A 23,325-nucleotide genomic window follows, 5' to 3' on the forward strand; every position below is an offset into this window, starting at 1 on the left:
TCCAGATATTAATAGAACTTCTACCACTCACATGTTTGTTCTAGGGCATTGGTAACTACAGTTCTAAAGTCCTCTCTCAATAGCCACCATATTTCAAATTTATTACTGGAACTTTTTGGTAGATGACCCACACTAGAATCCTAGAAGATGGGGGTGTTGTGACTGCCCAGCCTAAGCAAGGCATGTATGGTAGCTAAAGGAAAGAGAGAATCAAGCTCAAATACTCCTTGCGACAGCAAGAAAAAAAAGATCAAAGACAACACTCCAAATATAATGGGAGTTTAGGTTCTAGGAAATGCACCTCTCCGGACCAATTAATGCAACATGTTTAATATTGCGCGAAACAAATGTTCTATAGTTCCCCGCTAGAAGTTCCATTTCGTTGGGACTTGAATGACTAGAAATTAGTGGCATGAAAGGAGATACTCCACCACATTTGCTGATGTTGAGCTAACACAAGAGGTAGATGGATTTCGATGGAACTCGCACCTAGAAATTCTCGATTATCTTGATGTATTACGAGTATAAATTAGGGGCCCAGATGTTTTTTTGGGGGGTGGGGGGCAACAAAAAAATGCTTGTATTGTTGCTTTTGCCTAGTCTAAACGTTGCTACTTAGACCCATAAAAATTTAATCGGTCAAGCGCTCCTAGTCTCGATCCAACGAACATCGATATCATGAGAATAACTGTCCTACCTGTGAGACACTGCTTAGTCCTACATGGAATTTACATGGCAAACTGTCAAAGTCAAGTCAAGTCACCTAGAGTCTAAGAAACTAGCCACTTAGGTCAAATCAAGTCAAAAAGAGTTCCTTATTTAACACTATCTTAAATTTCGTTTCCTTATTTGACACTGGAAAACTTTTTGTTCCCTATATAACATCGAGTCTAAATTTTATGCCCTTTATGACACTTTCATGTATTTTTTCATCTAATGCTGTTAAGGGGCACATAAAAAGACATTTTTACCCTTGGTGTAATATGAGCAGGCCATCTGGCGCAAGTCGCCCGCTCCTGATACATGCATCCATCTCCGTCGTCTGCTACTAAGCACGAGGACGCCAGATAGCATTGGCTCAACGGCCACACACCCGCGTACGCACGGCGGGAATTAACAACTCATGTGCATGCATGCAAAAACGTACTAACCAGTTGATTCTCTCAGTTCCATCTTGATCCATCCATCCAGCCGGCCGGTTTGGATTCACAGGTCGCCTCGCGGTCGCGCTCCTTACTCTCGTATCTGCGTCGCCAGTGCGGCGACCCAAGTCCGCGTTACGCGCATCCTGGACAGAGAGCTTGTACACGCCTATACACAAGAACAACCAAACAAAACCAAACCGAGCAACCAAACCGGCCACATAAACACATGCAGTCAGAGATCTGCATGCAGCTACTCAGCTACGTACCCGCATACAACAAACCAAGCCGGTACCCGCATACAACAAACCAAGCCGGCTGGACAAGTATTCTTTCATCGGTAGCATTTATTAAATTTTTTATCACATACCACATCAAGGCCAAAAGGGTCTTTTCATGTGTCATTTAACACCGTTAACGCTTAAAATGGATGAAAGTTTTATAGGAGGCATAAAATTTAGACTCGGTGTCACGAAGAGAAGAAATTGTTTTTCGATGTCAAATAGGGCAAAAATATTTAACACAGTGTTAAATAAGCACTACTAGGGAAATGCTTATAGGTAGGACATCAGTAGTAGCGCTGGTTATGGGGCTAGCACTTAGTAGTAGCGCTGGTTGACAGAAAGCGCTACAGGTACCAAAGTAGCAGTAGTGCTGGGTCACCAGGCAGCGCTACTGCTAAGTGGTCCCATGGCCACCGGCAGGGGCTACACGTAGTAGTAGCGGTCGGCTGGAACCAGCGCTACTACTAGGGACTTAGCAGTAGCGCTGAGCAGCCAGCCAGCGCTACTGTTATTGATACCTTATCCTCCTCCGCGCGTCTGCCCGAACACTCCCTTTCCCACACACTCATCGTCTGCTGCCGCTGCCCGCTGCCGCCTTCGCCGGGTATGCCGCCTCTCCTTCCATCCCTCCCTTCTCCCTCCCTCCCTTCGACCCTGCATGACTCTCCCTCCATCGTCCCTCGCCCTTCTCCCTCCCTGCTCCCTCCCCCTCTCCCTCCATCCCTCTCTCTCTCTCGGCCCTCTCCCTCCCTTTGATCCCTCCTGCATTGCATGACATAGATAGATAGATAGATAGATAGATAGATAGATAGATAGGTAGGTAGGTAGGTAGGTAGGTAGATAGGTAGGTAGGTAGGTAGGTAGATAGATAGATAGGTAGATAGATAGATAGATAGATAGATAGATAGATAGATAGATAGATAGATAGATAGATCGATGGATCGATGGATCGATGGATCGATGGATGGATAGATGGATAGATGGATGGATAGATGGATGGATAGATGGATGGATGGATAGATGGATGGATAGATGGATGGATAGATCGATGGATCGATAGATGGATCGATAGATGGATGGATAGATGGATGGATTCCAGGAAGATCGACGAAGATCGGAGAAAATTCCAGGAAGCCAATACTATGTTTGTGGGATGCATTCTGAGTGTTCTTGCTGACCGTCTGTGTGATGTGTACATGCACATAAATGACGGAAAGATTCTGTGGGATGCACTGAATGCAAAATTCGGTGCAACAGATGCAGGCAGTGAACTGTACATCATGGAGAGTTTTCATGACTACAAGATGGTGAATAACCGTTCTGTGGTTGAACAAGCTCATGAGATACAGTGCATTGTGAAGGAACTTGAACTCCTTAAATGTGTTCTACCCGACAAATTCGTGGCTGGGTGCATGATTGCAAAGTTGCCTCCTTCATGGAGGAATTTCGCCACAACTCTGAAGCATAAGAGACAGGAGATATCAGTTGAAAATATGATTGCATCTCTTGATGTTGAAGAAAAAGCTCGGGCTAAAGATACTACTGAAAAAGGAGGTGAGGTTCAGCCTACTGCTAACATGGTGCAGAGGTACCCACAGAACAAGAACAAAGGGAAGAACAAACCTGTTTTCAACAAGCCTACCAAGACTACTACCTTCAAGAAGAAGAAGTTCAACAAGGCTGAGCTAGAGTGCTACGCCTGTGGGAAGCCTGGACACTTTTCCAAGGAATGCCCTGAACGTGCAGACCGCAGAGGGAAAAAAAGCTCCAAGACTGTCAACATGGTGACCGCTAGCAATACTGATGGGTATGGTAATTTACCTATTGTGCTTTCAGTATTTCAATCATCTTCGTGGTGGATTGATTCGGGTGCTAACGTTCATTGTGTGTGCTGACATCTCCCTGTTTACTTCTTATCAGGTCGCAAGGGATTCTTCCGTCCTAATGGGGAATGGGTCACATGCTTCTGTTCGTGGCATTGGCACGGTGGATCTGAAGTTTACTTCGGGAAAGATCGTGCAACTAAGGAACGTGCAGCATGTCCCTACTATGAACAAGAATCTAGTTAGCGGCTCCCTTCTATGTCAAGATGGATTTAAGGTAGTTTTAGAGTCCAATAAAGTAATCATGTCAAGATTTGGACAATTTATAGGAAAAGGCTATGAGTGCGGAGGCTTGTTCCGTTTTTCTCTTTCAGATTTTTGCAATAAGTCAATAAACCAAATTTGTGCTAGTGTTAATGATGATGCAAGTATTTGGCATTCTCGTTTATGTCATATTAATTTTGGTTTAATGTCTCGGCTATCCAGCATGAGTTTAATTCCGAACTTCACAGTTGCCAAAGGTTCTAAGTGCCATAGTTGTGTGCAATCTAAGCAACCTCGAAAGCCTCATAAGGCTGCCGAGGAGAGAAACTTGGCACCTCTAGAACTCATACATTCTGATCTTTGTGAGATGAATGGTGTGTTGACAAAAGGTGGAAAGAGATATTTCATGACTTTGATTGATGATGCGACTAGATTTTGCTATGTTTATTTGTTGCAAACTAAAGATGAAGCATTAGACTACTTTAAAATCTATAAAGCTGAAGTTGAAAATCAACTAGAGAGAAAGATCAAGCGTCTTAGGTCCGATCGTGGTGGAGAGTATTTTCCAAAAGTTTTTCATGAATTTTGTGAGGAACATGGTATTATTCATGAGAGGATGCCTCCCTATTCACCTCAATCAAATGGAGTGGCCGAGAGGAAAAACCGCACATTGACTGACTTGGTGAATGCCATGTTAGACACTGCTGGTTTATCTAAGGCATGGTGGGGGGAGGCTCTATTGACTTCATGTCATGTCCTGAATAGAGTTCCCAACAATAATAAGGAGAAAACCCCTTATGAGGAGTGGGTTGGGAGAAAACCATCACTTTCTTATTTGCGCACTTGGGGATGTTTGGCAAAGGTCAATATTCCTATTCCTAAGAAACGCAAACTTGGACCAAAGACAGTGGATTGTGTCTTTCTAGGGTATGCTCAACGGAGCATTGCTTATAGGTTTTTAGTGGTAAAATCTGAAGTACCTGATATGCATGTTGATACTATAATGGAATCTCGTGATGCAACATTTTTTGAGAACATATTTCCTATGAAAGATATGCATAGCATTGCTAGATTTTCTTCTGAGATAATTCCTGAATCTAGTACAACTGATGAATATTTCGAACAATCACATGAGGAAGTCCTTGAGAAGGATAACAATGAAGTTCCTAGAAGGAACAAGAGACAAAGGATTGCAAAATCCTTTGGTGATGATTTCATTGTATACCTTGTGGACGACACACCCAAGACGATTGCAGAAGCATATGCATCTCCGGATGTAGATGATTGGAAAGAAGCTATTCATAATGAGATGGACTCAATTCTTTCTAATGGAACTTGGGAACTAACTGATAGACCATATGGTTGTAAACCTGTGGGCTGTAAGTGGGTGTTCAAAGAGAAGCTAAAGCCTGATGGTACTATTGATAAGTACAAGGCGCGGCTAGTGGCCAAGGGCTACACTCAGAAAGAAGGCGAAGATTACTTTGACACCTATTCACCCGTTGCTAGAATGACCACCATTCGAGTGTTACTTTCCTTGGCTGCCTCTTATGGTCTTATCATTCATCAAATGGATGTAAAGACAGCTTTTCTCAATGGAGAGTTGGAAGAGGAGATCTATATGGATCAGCCTGACGGGTTTGTGGTAAAGGGTGAAGAGAGAAAGGTGTGCAAGTTGTTAAAATCTTTGTATGGTCTGAAACAGGCACCTAAGCAATGGCATGAGAAGTTTGAAAGAACTCTGACTTCTGCAGGATTTGTCATTAACGAGGCTGATAGGTGTGTTTATTATCGCCATGGTGGGGGCAATAGTGTCATATTATGTTTGTATGTGGACGACATACTGATCTTTGGTATAAACATTAATGCAATTAACGAGGTCAAGTCTTTTCTATCAAAAAGTTTTGACATGAAAGATCTGGGAGAAGCCGATGTAATTCTAAACATCAAACTTATTAAGGATGAGAGTGGGATTACATTAACGCAATCTCACTATGTTGAGAAGGTCTTGAACCGATTCGGTTTTATGGATAGCAAGCCTTCTCCAACACCTTATGATCCCAGCGTGACACTCAGAAAGAACAAGAAAGAAACGAGAGATCAATTAAGATACTCTCAAATTGTCGGTTCACTCATGTACTTAGCTAGCGCTACAAGACCAGATATCTCTTTTGTTGTGAGCAAACTGAGTAGGTTCATGACCAACCCGGGTGATGATCATTGGCATGCACTAGAAAGGGTCTTGCGCTATCTGAGAGGTACTATGAGTTACGGAATTACTTATTCAGGGCATCCTGCTGTGCTAGAAGAATATAGTGATTCAAATTGGATCTCCGATGTTGATGTACTTTACGCAACAAGTGGGTATGTATTTACTCATGGTGGCGGCGCAGTGTCATTGAGGTCTTGCAAGCAAACCATATTGACGAGGTCAACTATGGAAGCAGAATTAACTGCTTTGGACACAGCTACTGTTGAGGCAGAATGGCTGCGTGAGCTCTTGATGGACTTGCCGGTTGTTGAAAAACCTGTACCGGCTATTCTTATGAATTGTGATAACCAAACGGTTATCGCTAAAGTGAACAATTCTAAAGATAATGCAAAGTCATCAAGACACGTGAAAAGACGTTTGAAGTCTGTCAGGAAGTTGAGAAACTCCGGAGTAATAACTGTTACGTATATACAAACAGACAAAAACCTGGCAGATCCCTTTACAAAGGGACTATCACGAAATGTGATAGATATTGCATCAAGGGAGATGGGTATGAGACCCATAGATGTTACACCATAGTAGTAACCCAACCTTTGTGATCGGAGATCCCGTGAATTAGGATCTGGGAAGAACAAGCTATCGGTTAACTGAGGAGAGTAATAACTTATGATCGTCTCCAAGTGAAGATGCAAAACTCTCAGAGCTGTAAGGCTCAGATCTGTAAGGCGGGTTGGCAACATGCCTTAATGTGGTTCTATTGGCTATAATTAGCAAAGATGCTGTCCTACAGAGCAGTCTTGAAAGAACACACCTATACGAGTTCTGACTGTAAACGTCGCAGTCTATGAGATTTGGGTGATCTTTAGTAAGCTCACGAAGAGACTAGGGAGTATGACGTATAAGCTCCAAACCGCGGGGTAGCCTACTGGCGGTCAGGTACTGGTTAAGACTTTGAGTGAAACCTGTTCACACAAAACTAGAAATTCAAGGCATAGTCCATTGTGAAGTTGTGAATGGATGTAGCTTAAAGTTCTAGGCAGAAGTTCAACTTAACAGTCTCTGCTGAAACACTGGTATATTAAACAAGTGGTGAGAGAAGGCAAATCTCTAAATGGGTATTTGAGATCTGGCGGGGGATTGTTAGAATTAATGGGCTAGGCCCATAGCAATTTCTGAAATCTCAAAGCCCATGTGTAAAATGGCAAGTGGTGGTGCTAAGTTTAGTCCCACCCCGGAAGTTGAAGAAGAGTTGGACCTCTTTATATAGTGGGTTCTCTCCACCACTCTAAGTGGTGTGTGAGAAGAGAAAGGAAAAACCACACGCGCGCGCTCGCTCGCCTGGCCGGGCCGGGCCGGGCCGTGGCGAGGCGAGGCGAGGCGAGGCGGCGCGTACAAGTTTTTGACAGACAAGTTTTTGATTTCTTGTCCGGTAAGTATACGAATTAGAAACCGAGTCGGTTTGGGATTATGGTCGCGACACAATACCGCCTCTGGTGCTAATATATATACAGCTACCGGCTGCGGCCGGAGACACACCGAAAAACACCTAGGGTTTTGCCTCATCTCACAACTTGCGCCGCCATCGTAGTCTACTCCATTCCTTTTGCCGTTTTATTTTTATGTCTTGGCAGACAAGTTTTTGATTTTTTGTCCGATAAGTATACAAATTAGAAACCGAGTCGGTTTGGGATTGTGGTCGCGACACAATACCGCCTCTGGTCCTAATATATATACAGCTACCGGCTGCGGCCGGAGACACACCGAAAAACACCTAGTGTTTTGCCTCATCTCACAACTTGCGCCGCCATCGTAGTCTACTCCATCCCAAACGCCGGCGTGCATCGGCGCGTGGGAGAGCAGGTCTCCGGAACCGTTCGTCTTTGCGATCCTGCACCGGGAGAGGACGAATTAGGTTTTTGGGAAGCGCTGTGCGCGACTGCTCAAATTCGTCATCACGGGTTGTCTTCCGTCCAAGTCGGGCGGTGCTACTCATCGTCGTATTCATCGCCGTCAGCAGCAGATCGTCGCCAACATCGTCATCAACACTGTCGCACCCATAATAGCTAACGATCAGTACGTCCAACATCCTCTGTTCATGTCTGTTTCTACAGCTATTGTTACGTGTTTGCTGCTGTTATGCATGTCTTGCTGTTCTTCTAGTTTGCTAGATTATTGCATGCTAGTATCTCTTTTAGTTATGAATTATTTACTTGCCTAATATTCCAACACTTCCTAGCTAGCTAGTTGTGTCCCTTCAAACTCTATGGCACTTGGAAAACACTCCAACGTAGATCTACTCTTTATAATTGCATACGAACACAAAGCGGTGCAACGATGGGTCGATGGCGAGCGTCGCCTTCCGGCGCACTGTTACTTGTGACAGAAAGAACAAAGGCGAAAAATATCTTCTCGAGGAGCACACAGCAAGTTGCTTGGCAGATGACAGGCGGGGCCGGGGCTATTCCATGGACTACTGTAGAGTGGGGGCTGGGATGGAGCGGGCGGGTAGCGACATGCCACCCCACCCCACCCCACGCTAGGCCAGCGGATGGATGGATGGATGGATGATGCCGCGCGCCCGACGAAAGCTATGGCGGCAACGGGCGGCCTTTTCGTTGGGCGAAAGGAACGGAACCGAAATCTTATCGGTACCGCCCGGACGGATGTGTCGCCTCGCCTATCCATCTGCCTGTCTGTGTGGGGCGGCCGCCGTTCCATCCATCCATCCATCCATCGGTGGTGTTGGTGTTGTGCCCATCCTCCATCCTGGCTGACAAACACATCCAAGCGGCTGGCTACTTGCCCGCTTGCGCGTGCATGTAGGCCAACCGCGTCATCTTATCTCCCTCCCATCATTGCCTCCTCCTCCTCCTCCTCCTCCTTCTGATCTATCCAGCTGCTCGTCCGGTGGCGCATCCCATCTCCTCCAGCTCCTCCTCATCCCTTCTTTTTCCGGCCCCCGTCGGCCGTACGTGCAGGCCGGAGGAGGAGGAAGGAAGCGTCGCTTGGCGCTCGGCGGGAGGTGATCGCTCGTGTTCGTGCATGATCAGGGCGAGGGCAGCTGGCTGCGCTTTTGGAGGAGGAAGAAAGCGGTGATCCATGCATGGATGGCAAAGACCTCATCTCACCGTCCGACCTGCCGCCATTCTACGGCCAGCAGCAGCAGCAGCACCTCCGCATGCTCGGCGGCACCGGCGGCGGCGGGGGGCAGCAACAGCATAGCCCCTCCTCGCTCGCCGGGATGCACTCCGTCATCCGCCCCATGCCCAACATGAGCATGAGCCCCACCGCCATCCTCCAGTCCATCGGCGGCGGCGGCGCCTCCTCCCTCGCCGGCATGCAGTTCAACATGGACGGCGCGCCGTCGCCTTCCTCCATGTTGCAGCACAACAGCATGGGCGGCGGCTCCGTCTCCGGCTCGGGGGGGACGATGCCGGTGGCCAGCCCGCCGCCGGAGCCCGTCAAGCGGAAGCGGGGCAGGCCGCGCAAGTACGGGCCCGACGGCGCCATGAAGCACCACATGTCCTCGTCTTCCTCGTCGGCGCATCATCAGCAGCAGCAGCATCAGATGATGGGCGCGCCGCAGCAGAGGATGGGGTCCATGGCCGGGCAGGGCATGGCGGGCGGGTTCGACGACGCGGCCCAGAAGAAGAAGCGCGGCCGACCGCCGGGCACCGGGAAGAAGCTCTCCTCCCCCAGCAGTAAACCCTCCGGTCAGTATATACACACACCCAATACTGAATTTTATATATTTTTTGATAGTCTGAATTATATATATATATTTTCATAGTCTGAATTTTATATATGCACTGTCCTGCTTAAGGCGATTGATTCAGATTTCTATCAAATTCCCAGTCTGCTGCCTGCCAATTGTCAAAAGAAGTGTAGTAACTTCTGTAGCAAAGAAATGTTGAATTTTGGTGATTTTAACAGAGTATCATTAGCTCAATTTGCTAAACAGTTGCTGCCATCTTAGAAATCTTTTGTTTCTGTCTGCTGCTACTTTTTCGGCAAAGATTTTCTAACACTCTGGAGTCTGATTTGGCTGGAGACATAGCCAACAAAAAAAACCCTGAACTGTCACAGCAGTCTGCAGTTCACTGATATCACAAAGAAGAAAATTAATTCCTGATGGGTTTCCTCTGAAAATTGTTATTTTGTCCAGGCAATGCTTTCCCTGGTTCAGCTGGAACGAGCTTCACTCCCCACATCATCACAGCATCTCCTTCAGAGGTAATGCACATAATGCAAACTGAAACAACCCAACCATAATTCCAACATATTCCTCTGTTATCCTGTTGCACCTGATGAAATGACAGACAGAATCATATCAATCACCTTGTCAGGACGTCGCGGGGAAGATCGCAGCATTCGCGAGCCAGTCGCCGAGGGCGGTGTGCGTGCTCTCGGCGATGGGGTCTATCTCCAGGGCTGTCCTCCGCCACCCCGCAGATCATCCTCCTTCCTACAACAATCCTGCCATTTACGAGGTAGGCGACCATCCTATATGCAGGAAACAGATCAAAGAAATAATGCACCTGAGACTTGTATGTAACCATGCATGATGTGCATTTCTTTGTAGGGATTGTATGAAATCCTCAGTTTATCCGGCTCTTACAATCTGAACGAGGGCCAGCAAAATCAGACCGACGGGATCAGTGTCACGCTCTGCAGCCCGGAGAGGCACATCATTGGAGGTGTTCTGGGTGGAGCATTGGTAGCTGCCAGTACTGTGCAGGTAACAGCAATTTACCAGATCTCAACAGAAAAGATTCAGACATGGAACAAAGCTCGTGCATCTACTTTATTTTGTTCCTAAACAGAAAAGAGTATCATACAGCATAGAAGTTTCTAATCCTGTTTGGCATTGTGCAGGTGGTGCTAGGGACTTTTGTGCAAGGAGGGTCCAAATCAAAGTCCAAGAAAGCCGCGAAACCACCGGCTTTCGGTCCCGACTCACTCACCGGCGCTGGGCCAGACGTGCCGTCACCCAGCTCAGGACATAACCAAAACCTAACGTCGCCGCCCTCCGTTGTATCGACGGGAGGGTGGCCTAGCTCTGGGATATTTGACACGCGAAGTTCCAACATTGATATCAACTCTTCTAGAGGATAGCTCATATTTGCCGACACTTCCATCTCTCGAGAGATTTTTCTGTTCCCAAAAAGAATACCAAATGTATACTTTGAAATAGCCCATTCGGTTTTTGAGATCATTCTTATAGATTATTCACCAGGCTGTGTTGCTGTTGCATCAAATATAATTTTGTTTGTATTTCGGCGAAATTGTTATTTTCTTTTCACCATGTAGAAAACAGAGTAGCATACAACAGGATGGAGTTACTCTTGATAGAGCAAGTGTACATACACATACAGTAGCGAAAAGAACAGATGACACATACACATGAGTGAACACGCCCAGCATGATCTTCCCTGGAGATACCTCAAACCTCCAACAGCTTCTTGATGTCATTCTGCGAAAGCCGAAAACATTCACCAGATGAATTACCATGCTGGTGGAGAAGAACAATATGGAATATAAACTGTTGAGTTAGAGCATCACCTCAATGCCGAGTGGGGACCAGGTCGGTGCATATCGGTTCATGACGTGCCCCTCTTTGTCAACTAGGAACTTGGTGAAATTCCATTTGATACGCTCTCCGAATAGACCGCCTCTCTCTGACTTCAAGAACTTGTACAGTGGGGCAGCATTGTTGCCGTTCACGTCAACCTGTTGTCAACTCAGAAATGTTTAGATAAAAAATAAGTGCATTTGTGTTTGGAAGCTAGCACACACACAGAAATAGGAAGAAAGGTTTTTTCGTTGCTGGATAGACCTTGCGAAAAATAGGAAACTCTGCTTGGAAGCGGTTACAAGCAAACTCCACAATCTTTTCATCGCTATCTGGTTCCTGTCCGGCAAATTGATTGCAGGGGAATGCCAGTATCTCAAACCCTGATTGCAGCAGAAAACATGCAAAGATAAATGAAGATTGAAGACGCAGTACAATGCAACTGATTTGGCCTGCACAATGGCACGTCTTATCTTACTGTTTATTTATAATTCATACTAAAGATTTGCAGCCTAACATAAACTGTATGGATTTCTCTTTCTACCATTATTTAGCCCAACCATTGATTCCAATCTCCAATCTGAAAACTAACTCAACTTGCATAGTTAGAGCTGAATACAGCATCCCTTGTGTCATATCTGTTTGATGGGAAGCAAACTGTTGCCCTGGTTCAACTTTTACGACTTCTCAACAGTCAACACCACTTGAGTCTTGTAAACGCACGAAATACGACTTCAAAACACGTTCAGTCATGTATAAGCCTATACCTGATAAGCCATGCTCTGGACAGCTAGGTAAGCTACGGGTAATAGTCCCACGGCTTGTTTAGTAAGCAGGTGAAGTGTATTCTGTATGCACACACTATGATAAAGAAAATCCCTCAGTGACATATATGCTGTGCTTGTGCTGGTTGAATTGCCTCTGTTATGAGTTCTCAGGTGTTATGAGCAAAGACACGTATAAGGTCTTAATGAAACATTACTAACTTTGGGTTTCTAGTAAAGGCAAAGCCAACGGTTTGTTCTCTGAAAAATGGAACATTCCCCACGAGAAATATAAAAGTGATGCATCAATTGTGTTCAGTTTAATAGACATCAATCACATCATATATAACATAGATTGTGTTCAGTTTCAGCACAAACAGCAAATGCTCAATCAGGAAACAATGGTTAAGAGCAATACAGAGTACCTAATCAGTTAGAGCTACTGCGATTAGTGGAATGACATGTGCAAAGCTATAGAAAACAAGTACCTTTCTCCCTGTATTTCTCATAGAGTTGGCCCAGCTCCGTGTAGTTGGAATTTGCCAGACCACTGCAAGGATATCAACTCAGGTGGTAAACACAGATTCAAACAGGAGGATTTCAAACTAAAACTGCAAAAAACGCTACCACCGAGATGCGACATTCACAATAAGCAGGACTTTCCCCTTGTATCTGCTGAGCTCCACATCATTTCCTCTCACATCCTGCATAGTAATCCCACCGAGTGTTTCAGTTAGAAGGATGGCATGGAACTGTACATGAATAAAAACAAACTGACAAACTGAATAATTAATTATCTTCTTGTTCGCAAGCAAATCATCCACAAGAATATACGATGGATGAACACGCGTGGGGTGGGGGTGGGGGGGGGGGGGGGGGAGGGATAGGAGGAGGACCTTAACGACGAAGTCATGGACGGAACCACCAAGCTTGGAGGATGACTCTGCCGCACCCATGTTTGCTCTCAGCAATACTGTAATGTTTCCACTTGAGAAGGATTGGAGAAGAGTTAAGCGGCAGCACTCTGAAGAACTTGTGACAAGTGGCAAGCACCTGTCCTGAGATTTATCTGTGCATCTCAGGAAGTCTTAGAATGTCTTAGAATTCCTCATTATTTTTTGCAGTCCATATGGTGTCCACAGATTCTAATGACAGCCACACAAATTGCAAATCATTTATATTTGAATGGGCTATTCCTGATTGAGAAATATTAATGGCAGAGAAGCTACAAAGAGAAGTAGACAAAATATTTTGGGCCTACAATACACCAGCTAGTGTACACTATTATTTTTGGGCATTCTTTGAAATGGAGAGTTTTAAAAGAATATTATTAGAATGGAAATGGAAGGGGAAGAAAACAGTGTTATTCCACCGGTTTGGCCAAATGTAGAATCATATGGAAACAGTTACAAAAGTCAAAACAGTATCCTTCCAACCAAGGCATATTCAGAAAAAATATCACGTCAAAATCACATGAACACAAAAACCAAGGAAAATCAGCCCAGCAGAAGCTAGCCACAGAAATGCTTGTAGAAAGATGCAATTACCCAAGTGGTTAGAAACACAGATGACCACAAAAACCATTCAAGCAGGGTACTGAACATTACACAACAAGATATTTCATAAACGATCAGAGCATGCTTCCAAAACCTGGCAAGTCATGATAAGCTGTCAGCACATTATTCCCTGGATCCAGCACCTAATACGATAGACAGACTCGAAGTCCTGAACGACAAACAGTCACAAATAACAACATGGCGAGTCGAGCTACAGCGACAGACATGGAGTAATTCTAGGGATTACAACGATAAGGCCCACCAGATGGTAGCTTCTTCACAGCATACTGTCCGTCCTCGCTGGCAGTCGCCTGAAGAAGTTTACTGGCGTTGAAGGCAACCTGTGCCTGAACCTCGGGTGCCTCATGGCATAGAACCCTCCTAATGCTGCGAGAACCTGGAGCGGTGTGACGTACAGCACTATCGCAGCTATGAAACAGAATAGCACAAATATTGCTGTGGCCCGAGGATCCCTCCAACTAAGCAGTGCCTGAACTCTCTCCCCTTGGGTTGCGATATCGCCAACAACAGTCTGTATCCTTCCAGCAACACTCCTCAGCCTATCATACCTCATCCTTACAACCTCTTGGCTCCGGCTTGTGGGGAATGTGTCAAACTCTTCGTCAAGTTCATCTGGGTGAACAGCTTCTGCATGAGAGATCTTGGTGTTCATGTGCGGAGGGTAGCGAGGACGGTAACGGTAGTTCCAGATCCCTATCAGGAACATGTACAGGAATACTGTTGGGAGTATGAGCTCTGGAAAGCACACCAGCATTATAAAGAGGATGTGAACCAGCACGGTGGTAATGGGGTTCTTCCATGCGCAGACACCACTGAACCACTTGCTGATGGCAAACAGGCCTGAGAAGACATTCATCAGCCTGAAGAAGTTTGCTTTGCTTCTCCTCATGCTCCACAAGTGAGAGTCAAAATCTGACATGTACTCAACAACTTCCTTTCTCAGAGGTGGCTCCATACGGCTGAGACGGGCAGCCACGATCTGGACAGCTTGGTGGCGGAGCATGTCAACCTGAAGCACTGGTATTGGGCGTGCATAGTGCATCTTCGGCAGCAAAGGTCGGGAGTACAGGTACAGCATGTTGACCAATGACGTTGAGGAAAATCGTATGGCTAGGTGCAGTTCACCCATCTTTTTCACCCCTGATGGGTGCAGAACCAGCAGAGGATATGAGTGGGTGTATACTCGGCCAGTTTCAAGTGTTGAAAGGCGAATTCGAACCTTGCCGATTTTCGCATCTTTACCACTGGATGGCTTGTCCCCATGCCTCTCTCCAAGCTGGCCATTGTCGAAAGCACCAATAGTCAGGACAGTTGCCGGATCATAGACCTCCCAAGTGTACTGTTCATTGAACTTGGGGTTTGGATTGTTCATGATAGTACGTGTTCGCACCCACTTTGACCCATACTTTGCAACACAATAGGTGTCTGATGAACCTTTTCCATCACGTGTCTTCATAGGAACAATCCCCTGTGCACCGAGGACTCCAAGCTCAAGCAGACCAATCGACGGCTTCCAGAGTTGCTTGGCTGTTGGTCTGAGGTCACTGCTGTAGTTTGTAGACTCGTCCAGAACATGATATCCTCCATCAAGGCAGAGACGGAGATGGAGCCGACTAGAGAACTTCTCTCTCTTTAGTTGGTCCACATCAACAAGTACAGGCTTCTCAAGATTAAACCACTTCCCATGGACAATACGGTCATCAGCCCGCCTATCAATCATCGTCAATGGTATAATTATGCGGCCAAGTGTCTCATCCTTGTTAGGAGCTACACGATCTTCAAGCGACAGAATAAGGTGATCCTCAAAAGGTTCAGCAGCCACAAACATAAGGTCCTCATTCCAAAACGGGTTGAAGTTTCTAGCCTGAACAGGTTTTGTCCTCCCATGCTGATGCCCCACCTGTGCTCTGACAAAAACATCTGGATAGCGGGTCTTATCATGTATCAGAATATCTTGGGCCTCAATTATATTAACTCGCAGGTACCACAGTCTGGGTGCATGGTAAACTTTCGACTTCATGTGTGTTACGGCAGATGGATCCTCAAGTGTAGCAGCATCTGAATGCCATGCATCAGGAAATGCCTCGTCAGCTTGGGTGCCAATCCAAACCGCCAGCATCAGCTCACCCCTTGACTTGTCCCCATCCTTATGAACAAGCCGGTACCATTCTGGAGCCAGTGGACTGTCAGGGGGCACACGTACTGGCACATCATTCAGATCGAAACGCACCATGCCAACAAAATCATCCCTGACAAGATCTTTGTCTTTGACCAACACTTCAATGACAGAGGCCTGCATGCGTTCTCTAGAGAAAGCAAAGACAGCATTCCACTCAGGGTTCCTCTGCTTCTCAAAGTGCTTGGTTATGCCCCTGTAGTTTCCAACTCTCACTTCCACAAAAGGATCCAGGCTCCCAGTGATGTCCATGTTAGGCAAGTCCCGTGCCTTGACCACACGCACAAACAGATACTGCATTCTCTCCACTAAGTCATAGGTACTAGCATGCTTCTCACCACCAATAACCCGACCACCAACAATCTGTCCACCACCGAGAAAGGGGCTGGTTTCTTTAAGTGCATAGTCCATGGGCTGCTGGGAGGCAGCTGAATACATCCTGACCATCTTGGGCTGTTGAGGTTGAGGTTTCATTTGCTCAACACCATACTTGGAGTTGGAGGGTTGCTCAGCAAAAGAGGCTGGAAGATGGCCATGGTGCTGATGATGCTGTACGTCCTTAGCTATGGTATGCAAGGTTCTCACTTCATCATGCCTGTGCTCCTGATGGCGCTGAGAAGCATTCAGATTAGTACCGGTTATATCAGCAGCAATCTGCTCAGCTTGAGTTGGAGGAGTATTGTTCAAAACAGGGTCCATTGCAGGAAGAGGGTTGGAAGCCCTGATGGAGGGGTCATTTGTGATGTATACTTTGAGGCCCAATTCCCCCTTCACACGGGAGAACATCCCACGCTTCTCCAGTGGATAGTGCATGATGACAGCATCGGTGAAGGGCACGAATGAGGTCCCAGCGATCCTGACCTTGCCAAGGAATGACCTGGAGCCTTCGACAGACTTGTGGATGTTGTAGACATATGCTTCAAGAGCGAGCTCGGGAAGATTTGTTGGATCAGAGACGTTGAAGTAGAAGCGCTCGTTCCAGACGGGGTTCAGGTCCTTCTCCTTGATGGCCGTGCGGAACCGCTGACCATCAAAGGTAAGCTCGACGCAGGCGCTGGCAGAACCTTGCCCGTCCTTGGGCATGAGGTCATGAGCGCTTGCGACCTCCACACCCAGCTTATACGACGCCATGGCTTCTGGTGATGTTGTGATCTACTGCTCTGTTCTGCACACATGAAAGAAAAGCACAGTTAGCGCCACTACCAAATGCTACAAAGTGGCCACCACAGCCAAATAAGCATACATAAAAAGTAGAACACGGTTAGGTAGCACCCTGGCAAATGCAGCATTTTATCTGGCACGGCCAAATAAGCATACATATAAAGAAAAAGCAGTTAGGTAGCACCATGGCAGATGCTACAAACTTGAGTGTCACATCCAAATAAGAATAAAACCCAGGCTTAACAAGAAAAACGTATATGCTGCAAATCACTAAAGCGTCGCAATCGCACTCGCATAACCACCCACTCCATAGATCGCCCCTGATCTACAGAAGAACCAGTGTGCTCCGGCTCCCCAAAGGGTGCGGCATTATTTCTATTTGCATGATGAAATGAGAATCTCGGCAGGAGCAGTCCACATCAAGCCTAGACATCCAGTCCACAGGACTAAACTAAATTTGCATCCAAGTCAGCAAACAACCTCTAACGCTGGCCTCAGACAGACTGCGACGCATCGGAGCTCACATCAGAGCTGAAGGCGACATACGCACACAGATCTAACCTGTGGATAAGCAGCAAATAAAAAAATAAATTCCCGAATCAGGGAGCCACGACAAGCGCATCAACCTTTTGGCGAAAAGCCAGACTAGTTTATTATTGAATCACAGAATCAAAGGGCGATTCGTGGATTTAGCACGGCAGCGCCGCACCTAATGGATCCGCAGGCATATGCAAAAGGGCCGCTGGCGCTCTGGGTTTACTTTCCGCCGCGCAGCGAACGCGGCGGAGCCTTAATAAACCCCCGAGAAACCCCGGGATTCGGCGCACCGGCGGCGAGCGGACACTGCGAATCGAGGCGGGGCGGAGAGGGGCGAGGGCCGGGGCTCACCTCTGGAGCTGGAGACGCCCAGATCCGGGCGGATCTGGCCCAATGCAGCCCGAGAGCGCCGGCCGACGGAGCCGCGAGCGCGCTTCAGTCCGCCGCCATGCTGTCCGTCTGGTCGGGGGGGGGCGTACGGGAGGGCGGCCGACGGAGGAGGGGATTCGGGGGAGGCGGAGGCGGGGGCGGAGGGTCTGGCTGGGTTTTGCGTGGCGTGCGGGGGAAAGACGGGAGCTTTGCGTTGGGTGTGAGCGAGTGAGGAGGAGGAGGGCTCTCTTGCGTGGAGTCGAGAGGAGGAGGAGGAGGAGGAGAGCGGAGACGCGTGGGTGGGGGAGGCGTGGGTCGGTCGCCGTCCTCGTCCTCGTCCTCGTCCTCGTGCGCCGCGCCGCGTCGGTTTCGGGTTCAGGCTCGCCTCGGGCTCTTTGCGAGGCAATTTCTCGCCTCTTTCCCTTGTTTTGCCTGCCTCTCGTCGGAATTCGAAATAGCTGCGGGCCCGTTGGGTCTGACTTGACCAACGGACGGCAGCTGGCCCGTTGGGTCTGACTTGGCATGTTAGTTTTAAAAAAAAAACTACCACATTTCGTGGAAACATGCCTACAAACTACCACTCTATAAATTTGTGCGGAAAACTATCGCTTTCTTATACGGGAATTTTGATGCGATCGCGTGTCGCCTTCCGACGGAAAGGACGGCTGCATGCAGCGGCGGGCGTGTCTCCGTTGGCTTTCTTCCAGTGCATCACCGACCCTCTGCTCGTCAATGGCGCGGCTCCGCGTGTCGGCACGCCATTCGTCGCGCCTTCTTACCACCACTCGTCCTGCCTCGGGGGCAGTAACTCATTAATAAAGCCACCGCCCATCGAGGTGCAGGGGAAGGAAGAGAACTCCGTCTCATTCTCAAGCCTCAGTTCCGCGTGGATAAGCTCGCGCTGCTCGTGCTCTGCTCTCCCTCCCAGACACACACGCACACGCGCACACACACACTACACACGCTCTCTCTGCTTTGCGATCTTCTGTACTGAGCTCGCGAGGAGGAAAGCAGCCGCCGCATCGATCTCCCTTGACCATGGCTGCGCGAGCACTGACCGCCGCCGGCCGCCGGGTGGCCGGCCAGACCAGGACGACGCCTCTTCTCGCCTCGTGCAGGTAATTAACCGGCTTTATCCTTCCTGCTTGCCGTGCTGTGTATCATTCATTCATGCGGCATCGTCCTGTATGTTTCAGAAACGGGGCCAGCATGAACCACTCCTCGGCCACCGCGCGGCGGGAGGAGGAGCAGTACCAGGACGTCCGCACCGCCGCTGCGGCGATGACGGGGGCGCAGGTGGAGGCCGCGCTGAACCGCAAAAACCTTGGATAGTACTAAATGAAGTTTTGACTTCAGAAAATCAGCCATGGTACTAACACTTTTCACTCAATTACCAGTTCGCATTGGTGGTAACCAGGGGCTTTTCAGATTACTATATTTGATAGGAGTACAAATCAAAACAGGTGTTCGACGACTTTGGTGCTCAAGTTCCAACAGGAAGGAAACATATTATTTTACCTTCTGGGGACAACGAGGCTTAAGATTGGCGATTTCCTCCCAAATTCAATAAGACGCCATCCAGGCGCAGAGCACCCTGAAAGCTGAATAAAACTGTTGCTTATTGATGATTTGGTGCGGCATACAAGAGTATATAAGAGGATACAAACCGACTTGGGGTGGGGGTACAAAACTGACTTGGACTAGAAGTCGTATACCATAATGACTACTCTAACATCCCCCCGCAGTATCAACGGCAGGCTCGACGACGTTGAGACTGAAACAGATATCTTGAAACGGCTTAGTAGGCAGTGCCTTGGTGAAAATGTCAGCAAACTGAGCCGTAGAGGGAACATGAAGCACCCGAACCTGACCAAGAGCAACCTTTTCACGAACAAAATGAATATCAATCTCAATATGCTTTGTGCGTCGGTGTTGAACTGGATTGCTGGTCATGTAGACTGCTGATATGTTGTCACAGTAGACAATAGTGGCCTGCTCAATAGGCCTGTGTAGCTCGGAGAGTAACTGCCGAATCCAGATTGTATCTGCAACGGCATGTGCCACAGCGCGATACTCAGCCTCGGCCGACGAACGTGAGACTGTAACCTGTCTTTTCGAAGACCAAGAAATCAAATTGTTACCAAGAAAAACACAAAAACCGGAAGTGGACCTTCGAGTGTCAGGACAACCAGCCCAGTCTGCATCAGAGTATGCGGTAAGCGGGTTTGGAGAAGAATTATTGAGGTGGAGACCATGATTGAGAGTTCCTTTTATATACCGAAGAATGCGTTTAACATGATTATAGTGAGGAACCCGGGGATCATGCATATAGAGACATGCTTGTTGAACAGCAAAAGAGATTTCAGGACGAGTAATGGTGAGATATTGGAGAGCACCTGTTAGGCTACGATAGAGAGTAGGATCGGAAAAGGGTTCACCGGTAGCCGAAAGTTTAAAACTAGTATCGACAGGAGTGCGAGATGATTGACAGTCAAGCATACCAGCACGATTAAGAAGATCAAGAATATACTGGCGTTGGGAAAGAAAAAGGCTGGAGGAATCTCGAACAACAGCAATGCCTAAGAAATGATGAAGTAGTCCTAGGTCAGTCATAGAAAATTCAGATCTAAGAAGAGAGACAATATGATCTAAGAACTTTTGGGAGGAGGCGGTAAGAATGATATCATCTACATAGAGAAGTAAATAGGCAGTGTCAGAAGTTTGATGATACACAAAAAGAGAGGTGTCGGAGAGAGATGGAGTGAAGCCTATTGTTTGAATGAAGGAGGAGAAGCGTTGAAACCAAGCTCGTGGGGCCTGTTTAAGACCGTAGAGAGATTTCTGAAGAAGACATACATGAGTTGGAAAGGATGGGTTTTCAAAACCCAGAGGTTGCTGGCAGTAGACAGTTTCTTGAAGGGAACCATGGAGGAAAGCATTTTTAACATCAAGTTGGTGAATGGGCCATGAAGAGGAGACAACAACACTAAGAACGATGCGAATGGTGCTAGGTTTAACAACAGGAGAGAAGGTTTCTTCGTAATCAATTCCTTGTTGCTGAGAAAAGCCACGACAAACCCACCTGGCTTTATATCATGAGAGGCTCCCATCGGAGTGGAACTTTTGGCGAAAAATCCATTTGCCAGAAACAATATTTGTATTGGGAGGACGAGGAACAAGTTGCCAGGTGTTGTTTTGAAGTAAAGCATTATATTCTTCTTGCATGGCAGCGGCCCAATTGGGATCAAGTAGAGCAGTTTTGTAATTCTTTGGAAGAGAAGTGAGAGATACGGAGGTATGAAGGTTTAGGCGGTCTTGGGGTTGATGAAATCCTGATTTGGCCCTAGTACGCATGCGATGATCATTAATCGGGGCTGTTGTAGGAATAGCACGAGGGGGTAAGGTGGGTACTGGTGAGTCCGACGCAGCGGAAGAGTCGGACGAAGGAGTATGGCTGGGTAGTGGAGTGGGAGCAGGGCTGGGTGGTGGAGTGGGAGTAGGGGCCGGGGGTGTTGGGGAGGGAGCAGGGGTCGGGGGTGTTGGGGACGTCTCGGGTGGGGTGAGTGTATGGTTGGAATTGGCTATGGTGGGTGTTAATGGTGGTGGTGATAAGTTGTGTTCGGCAGGTAGGGGAGTATATAGTTGGAAAGGACGGGGAGAGGGGGTGTTTGCGGAGCTAGGGGTGTTGGATGGTGTAGTAGTGCATTGTGAGAAAGGAAAAATGTGCTCAGCAAACGTGACATGACGAGAGACATGAACGTGTCCGGTGTGAAGGTCGAGACAGCGATAGCCTTTGTGCTCGTCAGAGAAGCCGAGAAAAGCACATGGGATAGAGCGTGGTGACAATTTATTTGCAGAAGTGGCGTAGGCATTGGGAAAACAGAGACAGCCGAAAACACGAACCGCGGAGTAGTCGGGGTGGGAAAGAAAGAGGGAATAATAGGGAGTAGTGTTGGGTTTAGTTTTGGAAGGTCGAATATTTAGAAGGAAGGTGGCCATGTGTAGGGCTTCAGCCCAAAACTTGGGAGGCATAGATGATTGAATGAGGAGAGTGCGAACTATATCATTGAGGGTGCGAAGAGAGCGTTCTGCTTTACCATTTTGAGGGGAGGTGTAGGGACATGAGAACCTAAGCAGGATGCCATGTTGTAAGAAGAAAGTACGATTTTTAATGTTATCAAACTCGCGACCATTGTCACATTGGATAAAGCAAATTGGGAGGAAGAAGTGAACAGACACATAGCGTTGAAAATTAAGGAAAAGAGAATGGACCTCAGATTTGTTGCGTAGAGGAAAAGTCCAGACAAAGTGGGTGAAATCATCTAGGATAACAAGGTAGTATTTAAAACCCGAAACACTTGCAATGGGAGAGGTCCATAAATCACAATGTATTAATTCAAAGGGATAAGTGCTACAAGAACTAGAGGAACTAAAGGGAAGACGCACATGTTTGCCTAATTGATAAGACTCGCAAAACACAGAATTATGAGAGTCCCTATTACATGGTATGGTAAATTCACTAAGCATAGAAGCTAAGACGGCGGGGTTGGGATGGCCCAAGCGACGATGCCAGAGATCGACGGAGGCCAGCATGGATGTTGGAGGGGTGGCGGCAGGAACTCCATTAAGAGAATAAAGATCACCGGAGCTATTGAAGCGAGCAATCTCGACCTTGGTCAGGTAATCCTTTACAGATAAACCAAAAAGGTCAAATTCAGCCGAAACTAGATTGTCGCAAGTAAATTGGCGAACAGAGATAAGATTTTTAATGAGGGCGGGTGCAACTAGAACATCGCGAAGTAAAAGAGGTTTGGTGGAAGAGGGAAGTTGAGCCTGACCAACACAATATATAGGAATAGATGATCCATCTCCAAGCATAATGGAAGGGAAAAGAGATTTAGTGCAAGAAGATAACCAATTACTAGATGCAGACATATGACTAGAGGCCCCTGAATCAAAGATCCAATCCGTACCTGAGTTTCCTTGTGCAGCAAAGTTATTCATGGCCTGGAGAAAGGCAGCTTGATCCCAGCTCGGCGTCGCAGGTGAGGGTGGCGTCGGAAGCAGTGCCGGCGGATACGATGGTGAAGGCAGTAGGGCCGGCTGGGGAGTGTAGTAGGCATTGGCCGACTGTGGTGGGGGTGGCGTCGGGAGCATGGCCGGCTGAGGTGTGTAGTAGGCGCCGCCGTCGGTGCTGTAATGACCATAAGGAGCATACGTCGGGGCGGCGTGATAGGCATTGGCCGGCTGTCGGGGGTTGAGAACCCCGGGAGCACCAGTAGGCGGCCGAAGGCTGGGTTGCCAGGCACCTGAGTATGCTGGCGGAGCACCGAGGGTGGACGGAGCGGACCAGGGCATGGGCCATGCTTGAACAAGCCCCGTCCAAGGATCATGAGGAGGCCGCCATGCAACCGCAGATGGAGCACTGGTGGGTGGTGCAGGAC

General features: G+C 47.6%; 3 protein-coding genes and 1 long non-coding RNA gene across 4 annotated transcripts; 2 read left to right on the plus strand and 2 right to left on the minus strand.

Moving 5' to 3' along the window:
* The first annotated feature begins 8,315 nt into the window (after nucleotides 1–8,315).
* On the plus strand, nucleotides 8,316–11,010 carry LOC109765792 (AT-hook motif nuclear-localized protein 10). Its single transcript, XM_020324562.4, has 5 exons — nucleotides 8,316–9,438; nucleotides 9,891–9,958; nucleotides 10,072–10,215; nucleotides 10,308–10,463; nucleotides 10,601–11,010. Exons 1-5 carry the CDS (start codon nucleotides 8,829–8,831, stop codon nucleotides 10,838–10,840), a joined length of 1,218 nt encoding a protein of 405 aa, XP_020180151.1. The 5' UTR covers nucleotides 8,316–8,828; the 3' UTR covers nucleotides 10,841–11,010.
* Nucleotides 10,989–13,196, minus strand: LOC109765793 (probable phospholipid hydroperoxide glutathione peroxidase). The gene is made up of 6 exons (XM_045233471.2): nucleotides 12,958–13,196; nucleotides 12,689–12,765; nucleotides 12,550–12,611; nucleotides 11,562–11,680; nucleotides 11,288–11,455; nucleotides 10,989–11,198 (listed from the first exon to the last, which is right to left on the minus strand). Exons 1-6 carry the CDS (start codon nucleotides 13,015–13,017, stop codon nucleotides 11,169–11,171), a joined length of 516 nt encoding a protein of 171 aa, XP_045089406.1. The 5' UTR covers nucleotides 13,018–13,196; the 3' UTR covers nucleotides 10,989–11,168.
* A 468-nt stretch (nucleotides 13,197–13,664) lies between these two features.
* LOC109765791 (multiple C2 domain and transmembrane region protein 5) lies at nucleotides 13,665–18,121 on the minus strand. Its single transcript, XM_020324561.4, has 2 exons — nucleotides 17,864–18,121; nucleotides 13,665–16,979 (listed from the first exon to the last, which is right to left on the minus strand). Exon 2 carries the CDS (start codon nucleotides 16,943–16,945, stop codon nucleotides 13,895–13,897), a length of 3,051 nt encoding a protein of 1,016 aa, XP_020180150.1. The 5' UTR covers nucleotides 16,946–16,979; nucleotides 17,864–18,121; the 3' UTR covers nucleotides 13,665–13,894.
* A 532-nt stretch (nucleotides 18,122–18,653) lies between these two features.
* On the plus strand, nucleotides 18,654–19,738 carry LOC120974772 (uncharacterized). Its single transcript, XR_012203959.1, has 3 exons — nucleotides 18,654–18,999; nucleotides 19,078–19,250; nucleotides 19,345–19,738. It is a non-coding gene; the product is annotated as an uncharacterized lncRNA (long non-coding RNA).
* The last annotated feature ends 3,587 nt before the right edge of the window (nucleotides 19,739–23,325 follow it).

Source organism: Aegilops tauschii, chromosome 2 (assembly GCF_002575655.3).
Source record: "Aegilops tauschii subsp. strangulata cultivar AL8/78 chromosome 2, Aet v6.0, whole genome shotgun sequence".
In the NCBI taxonomy this organism is placed as follows: Eukaryota; Viridiplantae; Streptophyta; class Magnoliopsida; order Poales; family Poaceae; genus Aegilops; species Aegilops tauschii.